Source organism: Mobula birostris, chromosome 1, assembly GCF_030028105.1.
Source record: "Mobula birostris isolate sMobBir1 chromosome 1, sMobBir1.hap1, whole genome shotgun sequence".
NCBI classification, from domain to species: Eukaryota; Metazoa; Chordata; class Chondrichthyes; order Myliobatiformes; family Myliobatidae; genus Mobula; species Mobula birostris.
The window spans coordinates 243,020,741-243,035,240 of record NC_092370.1 but is presented as its reverse complement, the minus strand read 5'-3'; the positions used below and the strand labels follow the sequence as shown (position 1 = coordinate 243,035,240).

The window sequence follows — 14,500 nt, the reverse complement described above, 5'->3', positions numbered from 1 at the left end:
GTACACTTTTCAGCTGATGCTGCCTGGCCTGCTGAGTTCCTCCAGCATTTTGTGTGTGTTACTTTACATTTCCAGCATCAGCAGATATTCACTTGTTTGTAATTTCTAGTGTTCTCAGACATACTTTCTGATTTTTATTGATGCAATAATTGACGAAATGAATAATGATGTTATTACGTCTTGGACAAACCTTTCAAACAAAATATTTTCCCCATACATATACCCGTTGAACGCATTTAGCTTTGTCAATATCCTAGGGAATTGTCGGTCACCATTAAAACACATCGCAATTCGATCCCTCTACGCATGCGCGTACATCCACCCCGCACACCCAAGCAAACTAAGATTCGGAGACGTAACACGTGACCTTTCAGCTCCGTGCTGAGGCGCTGAGGATTCGGCGCCCCGCCCCACGCCGTCGCAATTGACCAATCGCAATGTGACATGTAGAAAGAATACGTGGCGTCCCTTCACTTTCCCGGCGCTGGGATGTGTGGGGCCTCCTGATTGGTCGTCGAGCTGTTGACGAAGTTGAGAAGGATTTAAAAGGAGTGCAACGAGCTCATGGCGGCGGAAGTTTGAGTGAAGTGGAGTCGTAGTGGTGTGGATGCGGGAGATGACCAGGAAACGAGTAGGCATGCTCTGCTTCTGGCTGCTGCTCTTGGTGTCGAGGCTTAAGCCGGTTTCAGGGGGTGAGTGCCTGGGTGACGGGAGGGAGGCGGGTGGCCTTGATCACAAGCCTAGCCTGGTGCTAGGCCCCGCGTAGAGGCGCCCGCCGTATCCGAATGGTGGTTGGGCTGCCGCTTTCATACCCTGACAGGGGTGATGGGGAGGCTTGCAGCTGGAGGTATGGGCTAACCGGCTGGTGTGGGGCAGATTGGTGCCACCTCGGTCAGTGTGTCTGGGTGGTGTATGCAGGACCCCGTCTCACATCGGCAGTGGAGTGGAAATGTGTTTTGGAGTGATGTGGAAAGAGGAAGGATGTTTCTAGCATAATGCAAGAAATGAAATTAGGACTCTGATCCTGTTCTGCCGTTCTTTAAGATCATAGCTCAGTTTGGCATTGGCTCCAACTTCTCACCTGCTCCTCGTAAGCAAGCACTGTACAGGCCTAAGTTGTATATTGCTCGTGCACGTTTCCTTTTTCATGCAATGTTTTCCTTTGCTCTTCATCATTATGTACCCTGTCGTATTATAGGGACAGTCTACTCTAATCTGAGAAGTTATAATAAACTCTTCAAAACTTTTGCCTGTCCATCCCATCCATGAATGTCATGCGCTGTCAACTGCGACTTTTTATTCTATCAATTTTTTTTCCGTCACTACAAGATGTTCGAGCTTTTCTTTCCTCAGTACATGTCCCAGAAATCCCAGCTGCCGTTTCCTGATGGATGCTATCAGCTCTCTTATTCTGGTTTATGGCAACACTTTCTCATTTGTTTCTCTGTCCTTCCACGATATTTTTATTCTTTTCCTTACGGTGAGCAAAAATAATTCCCTCCCACCCATTCCCCACTCTGACCTTTCACTACTTCTCACCTGCCATTTGCTTCCCTCTGGTTCCTTCCCTTTTTCCTATTATCCACTCTCTTTTATCAGATGCTGTCTTCAGCCTTTCACCTTTCCCACTCACCTGGCTTCACCTTTCACATTCCAACTAGCATCTTTCTCTTCCTTCCACCTTTTATTCAGGTAGTTCGCCCCTTCCCTCTAGTCTTGAAGAAGGGTCTTGGCCTGAAAAGGCAACTGTTTACTCTTTTCCATAGCTGCTGCCTGGCCTGCTGAGTTCCTCTTGCATTTTGTGTGTTGCTTTAGATTTCCAGCATCTGCAGATTTCTGGTGTTTGTGATTCCCACGTATTGCTTTGATATTGTCCAACATTCATTTTCATATGTTAGTGTGGAATGAATGTAGCACTGCACCAGAGTTTTGTATCCATAGCAATTAGAAAGTTATTCTTTATTACCTTGCTCGAACATGCATTTAGTCTTAATGCCAGCTATTATTTTACTAAAATATTCCAGCATTTTCCCAGTTATCCTATCTGTACTTTTACTTCTCACTGCATTTCTGGAATGTGTTCTATTCAGAAACTCTGTTTGATAGGTTGAACATGCTATTCTTTGGCTGTTATGATTTGGCACTAGAGTCTGGTTTTCTGGGTTTGAATTGGACAGACAGAGTAGTGGGCAGCTGAAAAGTCACAGAACTAGGCCATTTGGCCCATTGAGTCTGCTCTGTCCCTTCATCATGACTCTCAGCCCCAAACTCCTGCCACCTTCCTGTATTCCTTCATGTCCTGACTAATCAAGAATTTATCAACGTCTTAAAAATATCCAGCGACTTGGCCTCCACAGTTGCCTGTGCCAATGGATTCCACAGATTCATCTCTCGCTGGCTAACAAAATTTCTCATCTGTGTCCCTCTATTTTGAGGCTGTGTCCTCTGGTCTTAGACTTCCCCACCATAGGAAACATTTGCTTTATTGCATCTTAAAATACAATGATTACTGGACGAGAATTTTGTTCTGGTTTTGGTGTGCCACTTTAAGATTAGATTATAGTCTAGTTCTTTACTGTTTTTATTCCAAATTAAATGTCCTCTGCCAAGAAAATCTCAAAACAACAATGGTCAGAGAATGGCATATGTTACACATGTAGGTTTTTCAAATGCATACTAATTTCAAGTACTATATATATAATGTTAGTCCGTAGGTTTGTACATGTATCACTCATTCGAGTTGATAGATCTGGTTATCCCAGAAGCTACTTAGTTGCAGTCTGTTTTTAAAAATTCCTGTTCAAGATCATTTAAGAGGGTTAGTGGGTGGTGGTGTTGGATCAGCCTTACTGTTTGGGGAAAGTAACTATTCTTGATTCTGGTGGTCCTGGCGTGGATGCTTCATAGCCTCCTTCCTAATCGGAGTGGGACAGGCTGTAAGCTGTGAGTGTGGGATCCTTCATAATGTCACTGGTCCCTTACGTGGATTGTGAAATAAGAATGGTATCCATGAATCAGTACAGCTTTTGTTTCGGACTGTCTTTTTGTGGTGCCAGAGCAATGGATAGTGCCAGCATTCCTTGTTTTTCCCTATTTGATCCTGAATTGAGCAGCCAGTTATGCATCTGTCAGTCAGTGGATCTGAAGTTGCATGTAGGCCAGACTGGATAACTATGACTGTTTTCTTCTAGGGCACCAGTGAACTAGAGTGATTATTTGTCGTAATCAAATGCTTTTATAGTTACTGTTACTGACAATATAGTTAAAATTAAGTTCCAAGCCACCATAATGGACTTGACCACGTTTTTCAAAATTCTATTGAGATATAGCACAGAGTTGGCCCTTCTGGCCCGTTGAGACATGCTGTCCAGGTTTAATCCTAGGCTTGCTATGGGACAATTTACAGTGACCCATTAACTTATTAACCAGTATGTCTCTGAACTGTGGGAGGAAACTGGAGCATCTGGAGGAAACCCATGCAGTCACGGGGAGAACGCATAGACTCTCCTGGGGATTTGAGCCTGGCTGCCCGAATTGTGAAATGTTATCTTCCTGGATCAATGATCCAGAAGTCTGGATTCTCATCCAAATTAAACTCTCATATGGTAACACAAATGCGGGTTATGTAAGTCACATCTGAAAACTACGAGGATTTTTTTTCTATTGCACAACTTTGCATTCCTGTTTAGAAGGTATTCTCGCTGTTAGGAGGTTCTAGTTAAAGTAGGAAAAGTTAATGCAATGTTTACCAATGGGAAATTACAGATAGACCCATGTACCTGTTATCCACTCTCCAGTAGAACCCCTGGTTTTGAGTAATTAATGTAGGTAACACAGTTCAATCACTGAGCCAGTGCACAAGAGAATTGAGCTTCAAATGCTGAAACAAGTCAGCTGTTTAGTCCAAGCAGGTGTTGCGTCTTTTGGATGCAGAATCGGCGGTCTAACAGTGTCATCCATAACCTGTGGAAAAGCTGAGGTCTGAGTCGTCTTTTTCCGGGAATCCCAGCCTCTGAATCATTCATCTACTGAGTGTTGAACTACTTTTCATTTCTAGCACAGTTGTTGAGTTGAATTTAGTAACTCAGATTGCCAAACAAAGATCCATCTCAATAGTCTCTGCTTGCTTTGCCCAACCATTCAATTTTTTTTCGCTTGTCTCCCCATTCTTTCCTTTGTCTCCAGCAAGTTTCATTATCTACTGTGGAAATATTTTTTTTTAATTATTTGGAGTTTTAGCAAAATACAGCTGATTGCCTTCAGGAAAAATGCTGCTTTTTATTAAAACTACAATGGCATTTAATAGTAACTGCATAGCTTGTTTTGGCTTCCTTTTTAAAATTCCTGGTACAATGCAAGTCAATCTTGTTTGCCTTTGGATTGTTAATTGGTGTTACAGTGAAAAAAATGAGTGTTACTGAAGGTAGTGTAATGGTTAGCACAACGCTTTACAGTACCAGTAACTTGGGTTCCATTCCTGGTGCTGCCTGCAGTGAGTTTGTATATTCTGCCTGTGACCACGTGGGTTTCCTCTGGGTGCTTTGGGTTCCTCCCATAGTATGAAGACATATCGTTTGGTGGGTTAATTAATCATTGTACATTGTCCTGTGATTCGCCTGGGGTTGAATCAGGAGTTGCTGGGCAGCGTGGCTCAAAGGGCACATTCTGTGCTGTGTCTCAATAAATTTTTTAAAAAAAGCAAAAGTGTGATTTGGTCTAGAATTCTTAAATATAAAGATGAACATTATTTGCCACATTTTTGATGTTTCAGTGTACATGTAGTGAAAAGCAGCAGCACACTGCAAGTGTGTGCTGGGTGCAAGTTGGTGTTGGAAGCATGGTGAACATAGCATAACTAACCATAATCATAAGGTTAGGGGAGGAAACTGGAGCATCCAGAGGAAATCCAGGCAGTCACAGTGACAGCATAGAAGCTCTTTTATGGAGAGCAGTGGGAATTAAACCTTGATCACTGGCGCTGTAAACTATTATGCTAACTACTATCCTACTATGCCAAACTCATTGCTGTCGTTATCATCATCATTATCTGCCGTGTTGTCCCGAAACGTCGACTGTACTTTTTTTTTTCCATAGATGCTGCCTGGCTAGCTGAGTTCCTCCAGCATTTTGTGTGTGTGTTGCTTGGATTTCCAGCATTTGCAGATTTTCTCTTGTTTGTACTGCTCTGACCATGATTGTTCTTGGTGAATTCTACAGAAGTGGAAACCCCAGCCATTATCTCAGACTGTCTGCTTGGCGTCAGTGGGCACATAACCAGGATTTGTGATGGCTCTACATGATGCTGATCGTTGGTGGGGGGTGCGGGGGCAAGGTGACTTGCAGGCTAGTGGAGGGAAGGAGCACTTTATACTTCTGGTAGTGAAGTGTCTCCACCCTGCCACCCATGATATTACTGTAACACACATCAAAGTTGCTGGTGAACGCAGCAGGCCAGGCAGCATCTCTAGGAAGAGGTGCAGTCGACGTTTCAGGCCGAGACCCTTCGTCAGGACTAACTGAAGGAAGAGTGAGTAAGGGATTTGAAAGTTGGAGGGGGAGGGGGAGATCCAAAATGATAGGAGAAGACAGGAGGGGGAGGGATGGAGCCAAGAGCTGGACAGGTGATTGGCAAAAGGGGATACGAGAGGATCATGGGACAGGAGGTCCGGGAAGAAAGACAAGGGGGGGGGACCCAGAGGATGGGCAAGGGGTATATTCAGAGGGATAGAGGGAGAAAAGCCTCCAACCTGATGGCATGAACATCGACTTCTCTAACTTCCGCTAATGCCCCACCTCCCCCTCGTACTCCATCTGTTACTTATTTTTATACACACATTCTTTCTCTCACTCTCCTTTTTCTCCCTCTGTCCCTCTGAATATACCCCTTGCCCATCCTCTGGGTTCCCCCCCCCCCCTTGTCTTTCTTCCCGGACCTCCTGTCCCATGATCCTCTCGTATCCCTTTTGCCAATCACCTGTCCAGCTCTTGGCTCCATCCCTCCCCCTCCTGTCTTCTCCTATCATTTTGGATCTCCCCCTCCCCCTCCAACTTTCAAATCCCTTACTCACTCTTCCTTCAGTTAGTCCTGACGAAGGGTCTCGGCCCGAAACGTCGACTGCACCTCTTCCTAGAGATGCTGCCTGGCCTGCTGCGTTCACCAGCAACTTTTATGTGTGTTGCTTGAATTTCCAGCATCTGCAGAATTCCTGTTGTTTGCATCATATTACTGTATTCTCTTGCAATTAGATTGTTAGATTTTGGTGTGTGAGCGCTATTTTCTGAATTTTAAAGCTGGACTCAACTGAGCATCACTGTAGCTAACAAAATTCTCAGAAATGAAAAGAAAGCTAAAAGGAAGTATCATGTCAGTTAAGGCAATGGTGCAATAAGAGTTCGATTGTGTCAAACACATGAACACTAAGTTGCTTTGCTAAAGGGCTTTTGCTGTGAGGCCTCTGCCAAATGCATGCTTTATCTATATTTTTAAAAATGATTGGTCTTCTAGTGAGGCAAGTAATTTTATTTTTAAAAAATCCTTGATGCAACCCCCTATGAAATATGACAGCTCATCTGTAAGTTCAATGCTACCAAGTACTGTAAAGCAGAGGTCCCCAACCATCGGGCCGCAAAGCATGTGCTACCGGGCCACAAGGAAACGATATGAGTCAGCTGCACCTTTCCTCATTCCCTGTCACGCCCACTGTTGAACTTTAACGCATGCAAGGTCACCAGTGACCCAAGACGTGCAAAGGAATGGGTCTGTGACCCATTTGTGAATGTTTCCGGTGAATCTTCCATGTCAGCACGGGAAAAAGATCAACTCCGATCGCGTCGCCTCTGATCTGGTCCGATGTTTATGTGCTAGGCAGCACCTAATCAATTAGCTTGCTTATTTTGCCTTTTTTCTTAAAGATGTGCTGGGTGCGTTCCAGCCACTGCTGTACTGCTGCATTCTTCACGGCAATGTATCAGTCCGCGGCCCGGAGGTTGGGAACCACTGTTATAATTGACTTATCACTATATTCATGCGAGGAAAATATGTGCTGTGTGTTTAATAAATTTGTTAGATAAACCCCCTTAGAAACGAAATTGAGTGTATTAGTCACTTATAAGTGACCTATCACCTATATTCCGGTCATGATTAACATTTCCCCCCCCCCCCCGCCCCCAAGTCGGCTGGTCCACAAGAATATTATCCACGGTGCAGAAAAGGTTGAGGACCCCTGCTGTAAAGTCTGAAGTAGGAACTGTGCAAGCATACAATTCCTGCTCTCCAGATACTATTGTTGGAAATTTGGCAATTTTAGGCTGGCTCAGTCTTGATCCGAACTTTTGCCTATATTTGTAATCTGCTTTCCCTGTGACCATTCTTGTCTTTTAGTGGATCGTGGGATTGATTAACCTGGAAGCCTGTATTTTCTGGGAGCCTTCTCTCCCCTCTTCCCCTTTCCACACTCACGACCTGTTCATCACCTCCCTTTGGTTCCCCATCTCCTTCCATTTATTCAATGGTCTACTGTAGTCTCCCATAAGACTCGCGATCCAGCCAGTTGCTTCTTTCTTTTCCCAGGTTTTCTCTCCTTTCACTTCTGAGGTTCTCATGCAATTTTCTTTAATCTCCCCAACCCCACCAATAGCTTCCCTCTGAGCTGGACTTGCCTTTTCCTGACAAATTATGCTCTGTTCTTTTCCTTACTGTCATATTCTGGCTTCTGCTCCCTCCCTGCCAAGTCCAGATGAAGAGTCCGGGACTAAACCATTGATTGTTCATTTCCCTCTGTAAATGCTGCCTGGCCCGAGTTCCTCCAGCATTTTGTGTTGTCTGCTATGCCGTTCTAGCTGTCCTGCAATCAGCTATTTGCAGGTGTCAGACCATTAACTGTATTTAAATGTCTCATCGTAAACATTTGAATAGTTCAGTTGGATTTAAATATAATTGTAGGCTCAATGAGTAATTTAAACTGTTGGTAATGCTAGCAAAAAGAAAAATTAGCTCCTGCCTGTAAGGGTAAAGCTAATCAGAGTGCACATTTCCTGTTGGACAAAGTTTTCCTGCTAGACACGAGTTCCATGACTGACTAGCATTTGGCTTTGTGTTCCTCTTGATTCATTTGATGTATTGGTGCTGTAGATGTGTTAACTGGCACATTACAGTTAGCTGGCAGTTTTCTAAAACGGGTTCCCAACCTATTTTATGCCATGGGCCACTACGATTAACTGAGGGGTCTGTGGAGCCCAAGTTGGGAATCCCTGGTTTAAAAGAACAGATCATTCTGCCTCTTGATTTTTTAGCAAAAAAATTATATCGGTTGCTGCCCTGCTTACTTGTTAGAAGACTGGCTTAATATGCTTTAAAGGAGGTAGCATTCTAAGAAGGAAGTGGTACCAAGCCTCAACAGTGAATTTGCCATGGTGAACATGCATTTGTTTTGTTGCATTGAAAGGTAAAGTTGATTAACTGAATTTTTAATAACCAAAATTAATCTTGTGCAACCATACTAAATGAAAACAAAAATATTCTACCTAACAAAGTAGAACTTGCATCCACAGTGATGAGGTATTTTGAGTGCTTGGTAATGAAATATATCAGTTCCTGCCTGAGAGATGACTTGGATCCACTCCAATTTGCTTATTGGAGCAACTGGTCTGCAGCAGATGCAATCTCATTGGGTCTTCACTATATCCTGGAACATCTGGGCAGAAAACATGAGTACGTCAGGATGCTCTTTATCGACGATAGCTCAGCGTTCAATACCATCATCCCCTCAAACCTAACCAATAAGCTCCTGGGTGTTACTATTTCAGAGACTGTTCTGGACCCAGCATGTAAGTCCATTTGCAAAGAAAGCATGCCCAGCCCCTGCTTCCTTAGGAGTCTACGGTGATGTGGCATAAAATCAAAAACTTTGGCAAACTTCTGTAGATGTAGTGTAGAGTGTATTGACTAGCTGCATTCGGGCCTGGTATGAAAATGCCAATACTTTTGAATAGGAAATCCTGCAAAAGGTAGTGACTTCAACCTGGTACATCATGGGTGAAGCACTCCCAGTCACTAAGCACATCTACATGAAGGACCATAAGACATAGGAGCAGAATTCGGCCATTTGCCCCTTTGAGTATACTCTGCCATTCAATCATGGCTGAACTTTTTTTTTTCTCCCTCATCAGACCCACTCCCCGGCGTTCTCCCCATAACCTTTGTGGTTGCCAATCAAGAACCTATCGATCTCTGCCTTAAGTACAAATTCCACAGTTTCACCACACTTTGGCTAAAGAAATTTCTCCACATTTGTTTTAAGTGGACGCCTCTCTTTGCTGAGCCTGTGCCCTCTTGTTCTACCATGGGAAACATTCTGTCCATATCTACTCTCTCTCAGCCTTTCAATATTTGAAAGGTTTCAGTGAGATTTCCCCCTCTTCATTCTAAATTCCAGCGAGTACAGACCCAGGGCCATCAAATGTTACTCATATGATAACCCTTTCATTCACGGAATCATCCTCCTGAGCTTCCTCTGAACCCTCTTCAATGCCAGCACATCTTTCTTAGATAAGGCGTCCAGACTGTTCACAATATCAAGATGAGGCCTCGCTAGTACCTTATAAAGCCTTGGCATAACATTGCATTTGCCTTCCACACCACCAACTCAACCTGCAAGTTAACATTTAGGGTGTTCTGCACAAAGAATCTCTAGTCCCTTTGCATCTCGGATTTTTGGATTTTCTCCCCATTTTGAAAATAATCTGTACATTTATTTCTACTACCAAAATACATGACTGCATTTTCCAACATTGTATTCCATTTGCCACTTTCTTGCCCATTCTCCTAATCTGTCTAAATTCTGCAGCTTTCCTGTTTCCTCAGTGCTGCCTGCTCATCCACCAATTTTCGTATAATCTGAAAATTTGGCAACAAAGCCATTTAAATCATTGTTATGTAGCATAAAACAAAGTGATTCTAACCCTGACTCTTGCAGAAGACCACTAGTCATTGGCAGCCAACTTTGGCAAACTCTTCTTTCTTACCGTGACTCCACTGAAATACTGCTATGCCAGACTTACTTTCTCCCTATCAAATTTCAAGTTGAACTCAGTCATCTTGTGATCACAGTCTCCTAAGGATTCCTTTACCTTAAACACCCTAATTGCCTCTGGCTCATTACATAACACTGAATCCAGTATAGCTGATCCTCTGGTAGGCTCAATGACAAGCTGCTCTAAAAAGTAACCTCGTTGGCATTCATCAGATTCACTCGAGATCCATTACCAATCTGATTTTCCAATCTACCTGCATGTTAAAATCTTTCTTAACTATCATAACATTGCTCTTTTGAAATGTCTTTTCTATTTCCTGTTGTAATCTGTAGTCCACATCCCAGCTGCTGTTTGGAGGCCTGTTTATAATTGGCATCAGGGTACTTTTACCCTTGCAGTTTCTTAAGTCAGCCCACAAGGATTCAACATCATCTGATCCTATGTTAATCTTTCTAATGATTTGATTTTTTTCTTATCAGCAGAGCCACACCACCCCCTCTGCCTACCTTCCCATCCCTCTGATACAATGTGTAACCTTGGACATTCAGCTCCCAACTACAACCATCCTTCAACCACGATTCAGTGATGGCCACAAAATCATAACCGACAATCTATAAAAGTGCAACAAGCCATCCACCTTATTTCTTGTACTCCATGCATTGCGATAATAACACTAAGTACTGTATTTGCTACCCTTTTTGATACTGCATTCCTAGTGCACTGATATTCACCATGCTGGCTGTAATTTTGTTCTATCATCTACCTGCCATTCCCAACGGTCTGACTGCATGTTATCTTTGTTTTTTTTTTTAACCACCCATCCTATCCTGAGACCCTTCACTCCGGTTCCCATCCCCCTACCAAATTAGTTTAAACCCTCTCCAACAGCTGTGACAAACCTGCCCACGAGAATATTGGTCCCCCTCAGGTTCAGGTGCAACAATTTGTACAGATCATACTCCCACAGAAGAGATCCCAGTGATTCAAGAATATGAAGCCCTGCCCCCTGCACCAGCTTCAGCCACACATTAATCTGCCACATCATCCTGTTTGTACCTTCACTGGCGCGTGGCAGAGGCAGCAATCCAGAAATTACTACCCTGGAGGTCCTGCTTCTCGTTTTCTGCCTAGCTCTCTAAATTCTCTTTTCAGGACCTCTTCGCTTTTCCTTCCAATGTCATTGGTACCAATGTGTTCCAAGACATATGGCTGCTCTGCCTCCCCTCCAAAATGCTGTGGACAAGATCCGAGATGTCCCTGGCACCTGGGAGGCAGTATACCATTTGAGTGTCCAGTTCATCTATTTGAATCTCCTGTCTGTTCCCCTATTGAGTCCCCTGTCACCACTGCTCCCCCCTTCTCCCTCTTTGCCTTCTGCTCAGTGCCACAACCTGGTCTCCGTGGCATCGTTCCCCTGGAAAGATCTTCCCTCAACAGTATCAGAATAGTATACTGGTTATTGAGGGGAACGGCCACTGAGGTGCTCTGGGCTAACTGCCTATTCACCTTCCCATTCATTCTGACAGTCACCCAGCTGCCTGCCTCCTGCAATGTAACTTGGGGTATGTGGTAGGAAAGCAGCATCCAAGTTCCTCACCACTGATACCATGCTCTTTTCTTGCTGCTGCCATCAGGTAGAAGGTACAGTAGCCTCAGGACTCTCACCACCAGGTTCAAGAACAATTACTACCCCTCAACCATCAAGCTCTTGAACAAACGGGGATAACTACACTCACTTGCCCATCATTGAGATCTTTCTCACAACCAATGATCTCACTTTAAGGACTCTATCTCATTATCTCATGTTCTCATTATTAATTGCTATTTATTTATATTTGCATTTGCACAATATCTTCTGCACTCTGGCTGATCATTCATTGATCCTGTTACAGTTACTATTCTATAGATTTGCTAAGTATGCCCATAGGGGAATGAATCTCAGGGTTGTATATGGTGACATATGTATGTACTTACATAATAAAATTTACTTTGACTTAGAAGCTTGGAATGGAGATGGTTGTGAAACACATTCAGTCCCAATAAGTTTATAGTTAACAAGACTACTTAACTGACAACTACTTCTAACTCTTGTTAACATTGGGAAATGTTGGTCTTGCTCCAGAAGCATGGTATTTATTACCCAGTGTTTGTAAAGTGGTCGAGCTTTATATATTTAAGAATCATGAGATGAAAAGTAAATATTGCATTTTCAGGACACTGCCTTGAGTTTTTTTAATGAGTCCAACCAGTGCTTGGGGAGCATGCCTTATGAGAATAGTTTGAGCAAACTCGGCCTTTTCTCCTTGGAGCGATGGAGAATGAGAAGTGGCCTGATAGACGTGTACTAGATAATGAGAAGCATTGATCAATTGGATAGTCAGAAGCTTTTTCCCAGGGCTGAAATGGCTAGCACGAGAGGGCATAGTTTTAAGGTGCTTGGAAGTAGATGTCAGGTGTAAGTTTTTTTTTATGCAGAGAGTGGTGAAATGGGTTGCCGGTGGCAGTGGTGGAGGCAGAAGCGATAGGGTCTTTTAAGAGACTCCTGGATGGATACATGGAACTTGGATAAATAGAGGGCTATGGGTAAGCCTAGGCAGTTTTAAGCTAAGGACATGTTTGGCATAGCTTTGTGGGCCGAAGGGTCTGTATTGTGCTGTATGTTTTCTTTGTTTCTATTCTGGGATTGTTTTACAAAACATGAAGATTCAGTTGTAAAATCCTGCTTTCCCATATTATCTTTGGATCTTTGTCCTTTCCTTCCAACTCAAATGGTTCAAAGTGGTTCATGTTACTATCAAAGAATGTATACAGTATGCAACCTGAAATCTTACTCTTCACAGACGTCCATGCAATAAGAAACCACATAGAACGAATGATAGAAACATTAGAATTCCAAAGATGCTGCAGCCCTCCCATGCACAAACAAAAGCAATGACCCTCCCCTTCCCCCACGCTGGAGCCAGCAGAAGCACTGACCCACTTAGCAAAAGCACCCCCCCCCCCCCGCCCACCACCACCCGAGACCTTGATCTGGAGTCCATCAAAAACTACAGTCCATAATCCACCCAGCACTTTGTCTCATACAGGCTCTCTTGATAATGTAAGTTTGAGAGAGAAAGCTAGAGAATGCGATTCTGTACGAGCATGAACTTGATGGGCTGAAAAGCCTATGTTGTAAAAAGAGTGATACTTGAAAGTTCAAATCATTGTATAGGTCACATTTACTTCATAAACAGAAGTGGAATGAGATAGTTTCTTACTCCACCATATTTTAACAGTCTGGCTACTTTTACCGATATGTATAATTGTAAAATATACTTGCCCCCAGAGGTGTTTATTGGATGCTTTTGATGCTTTGAATGATTACAAGAAATTTCTCTGCTGCAAAAGTAAACATTAACTTGGTTTGGCAAACATTGATGAGCAAATCACTGTATTGTGTGGACATTTGTTTAAGAAATAACTATTTTCCAGTGTCTAAAAACTTTTTAATTCATTTTTCATTGCTTAGGTTTTAAATGTTTGAAGTGTGACTGTCTTGTGCTTTTAATCCAAGTTAATAATGTGTATCTACTTTTCTCCCCCAGATGTGCAAGAAATTGATGAGTCACTGGAGTCAAAGGTAAGCTTCCATCTATCCTGCTATGCCAAGAAGCTGCAGCAGAGCGAGATTGATAGCATGGTTCTGAGTGAGAAATACCTGATGCAGAATGGTAAAAGTGTTTGAGCCATCTCACACAATTAAGGCAAATGGTATAGATATTTAAACTTACCATTAACTTGAAGATAAATTCATATCTCTTTGAGGAAAGGAGTTGAATAGGATACAAGATGGTTGAATATATCTGTTGAGGCAGCAAAATTGTGCCAAACATCTTATTTGGTTGATGCAATGATCATCGTGGTCCATAAAGGGAATGTTTTCATAAGTGGCCCCTCAGGATTGAGGTTGACTTATCTGTGTGTGCATCCTCTGGTGACAGGTTAATATCGCACTTGTCCACATGTGGGACATGTGCCTGATGGGATAAGATGGTGCACTACCTTTGCAGTTACACTGAGCGTTCATGAAGCTCCTGCCTTAAACATCAAATTTCCTTGTGCCATCCCAAATACTCTTCTGTCACCTCTTGGATGGAGGATTCTCAGAAGTTAGTGAGATGTTTCATTTTTATCAGGAAGGCTTTGAGACCATCATTTCCCCTGACTAAGTGGTAGTCTGTTTGACAGAGCTTGCAATGATCTGTTTTGGGAGCCTGGTGTCAGCCATAGGATAACAAAAACTGACCTGCATGCCAAAGCTGGCTATGTAAGTAGGTTCCAAGTGATGGGGATGTTGTTCTTGAAGGGAGTGCTGATGTCCTTCCTTTGAATTCGGAGGAGATGGCATGATCATTGGAATGTACTGGGTTTTAGACAAGTTCTAAATTTGTGTTGCAATTTTAATTGTGCGCTTTGTGTGAACACC

At 43.1% G+C, this 14,500-nt stretch overlaps 1 protein-coding gene across 1 annotated transcript in view; it reads left to right on the top strand.

Annotated features, from left to right (window-relative positions):
• Positions 1-509: 509 nt before the first annotated feature.
• The window catches only part of LOC140206153 (protein sel-1 homolog 1-like), a 55,791-nt gene continuing 41,800 nt past the window's right edge, over positions 510-14,500 (top strand). Inside the window, exons 1-2 of the mRNA XM_072274395.1 lie at positions 510-692; positions 13,620-13,654. Coding sequence (XP_072130496.1) covers positions 608-692; positions 13,620-13,654 — 120 coding nt within the window. The 5' untranslated portion in view covers positions 510-607. The remainder of the gene's footprint in view (positions 693-13,619; positions 13,655-14,500) is intronic.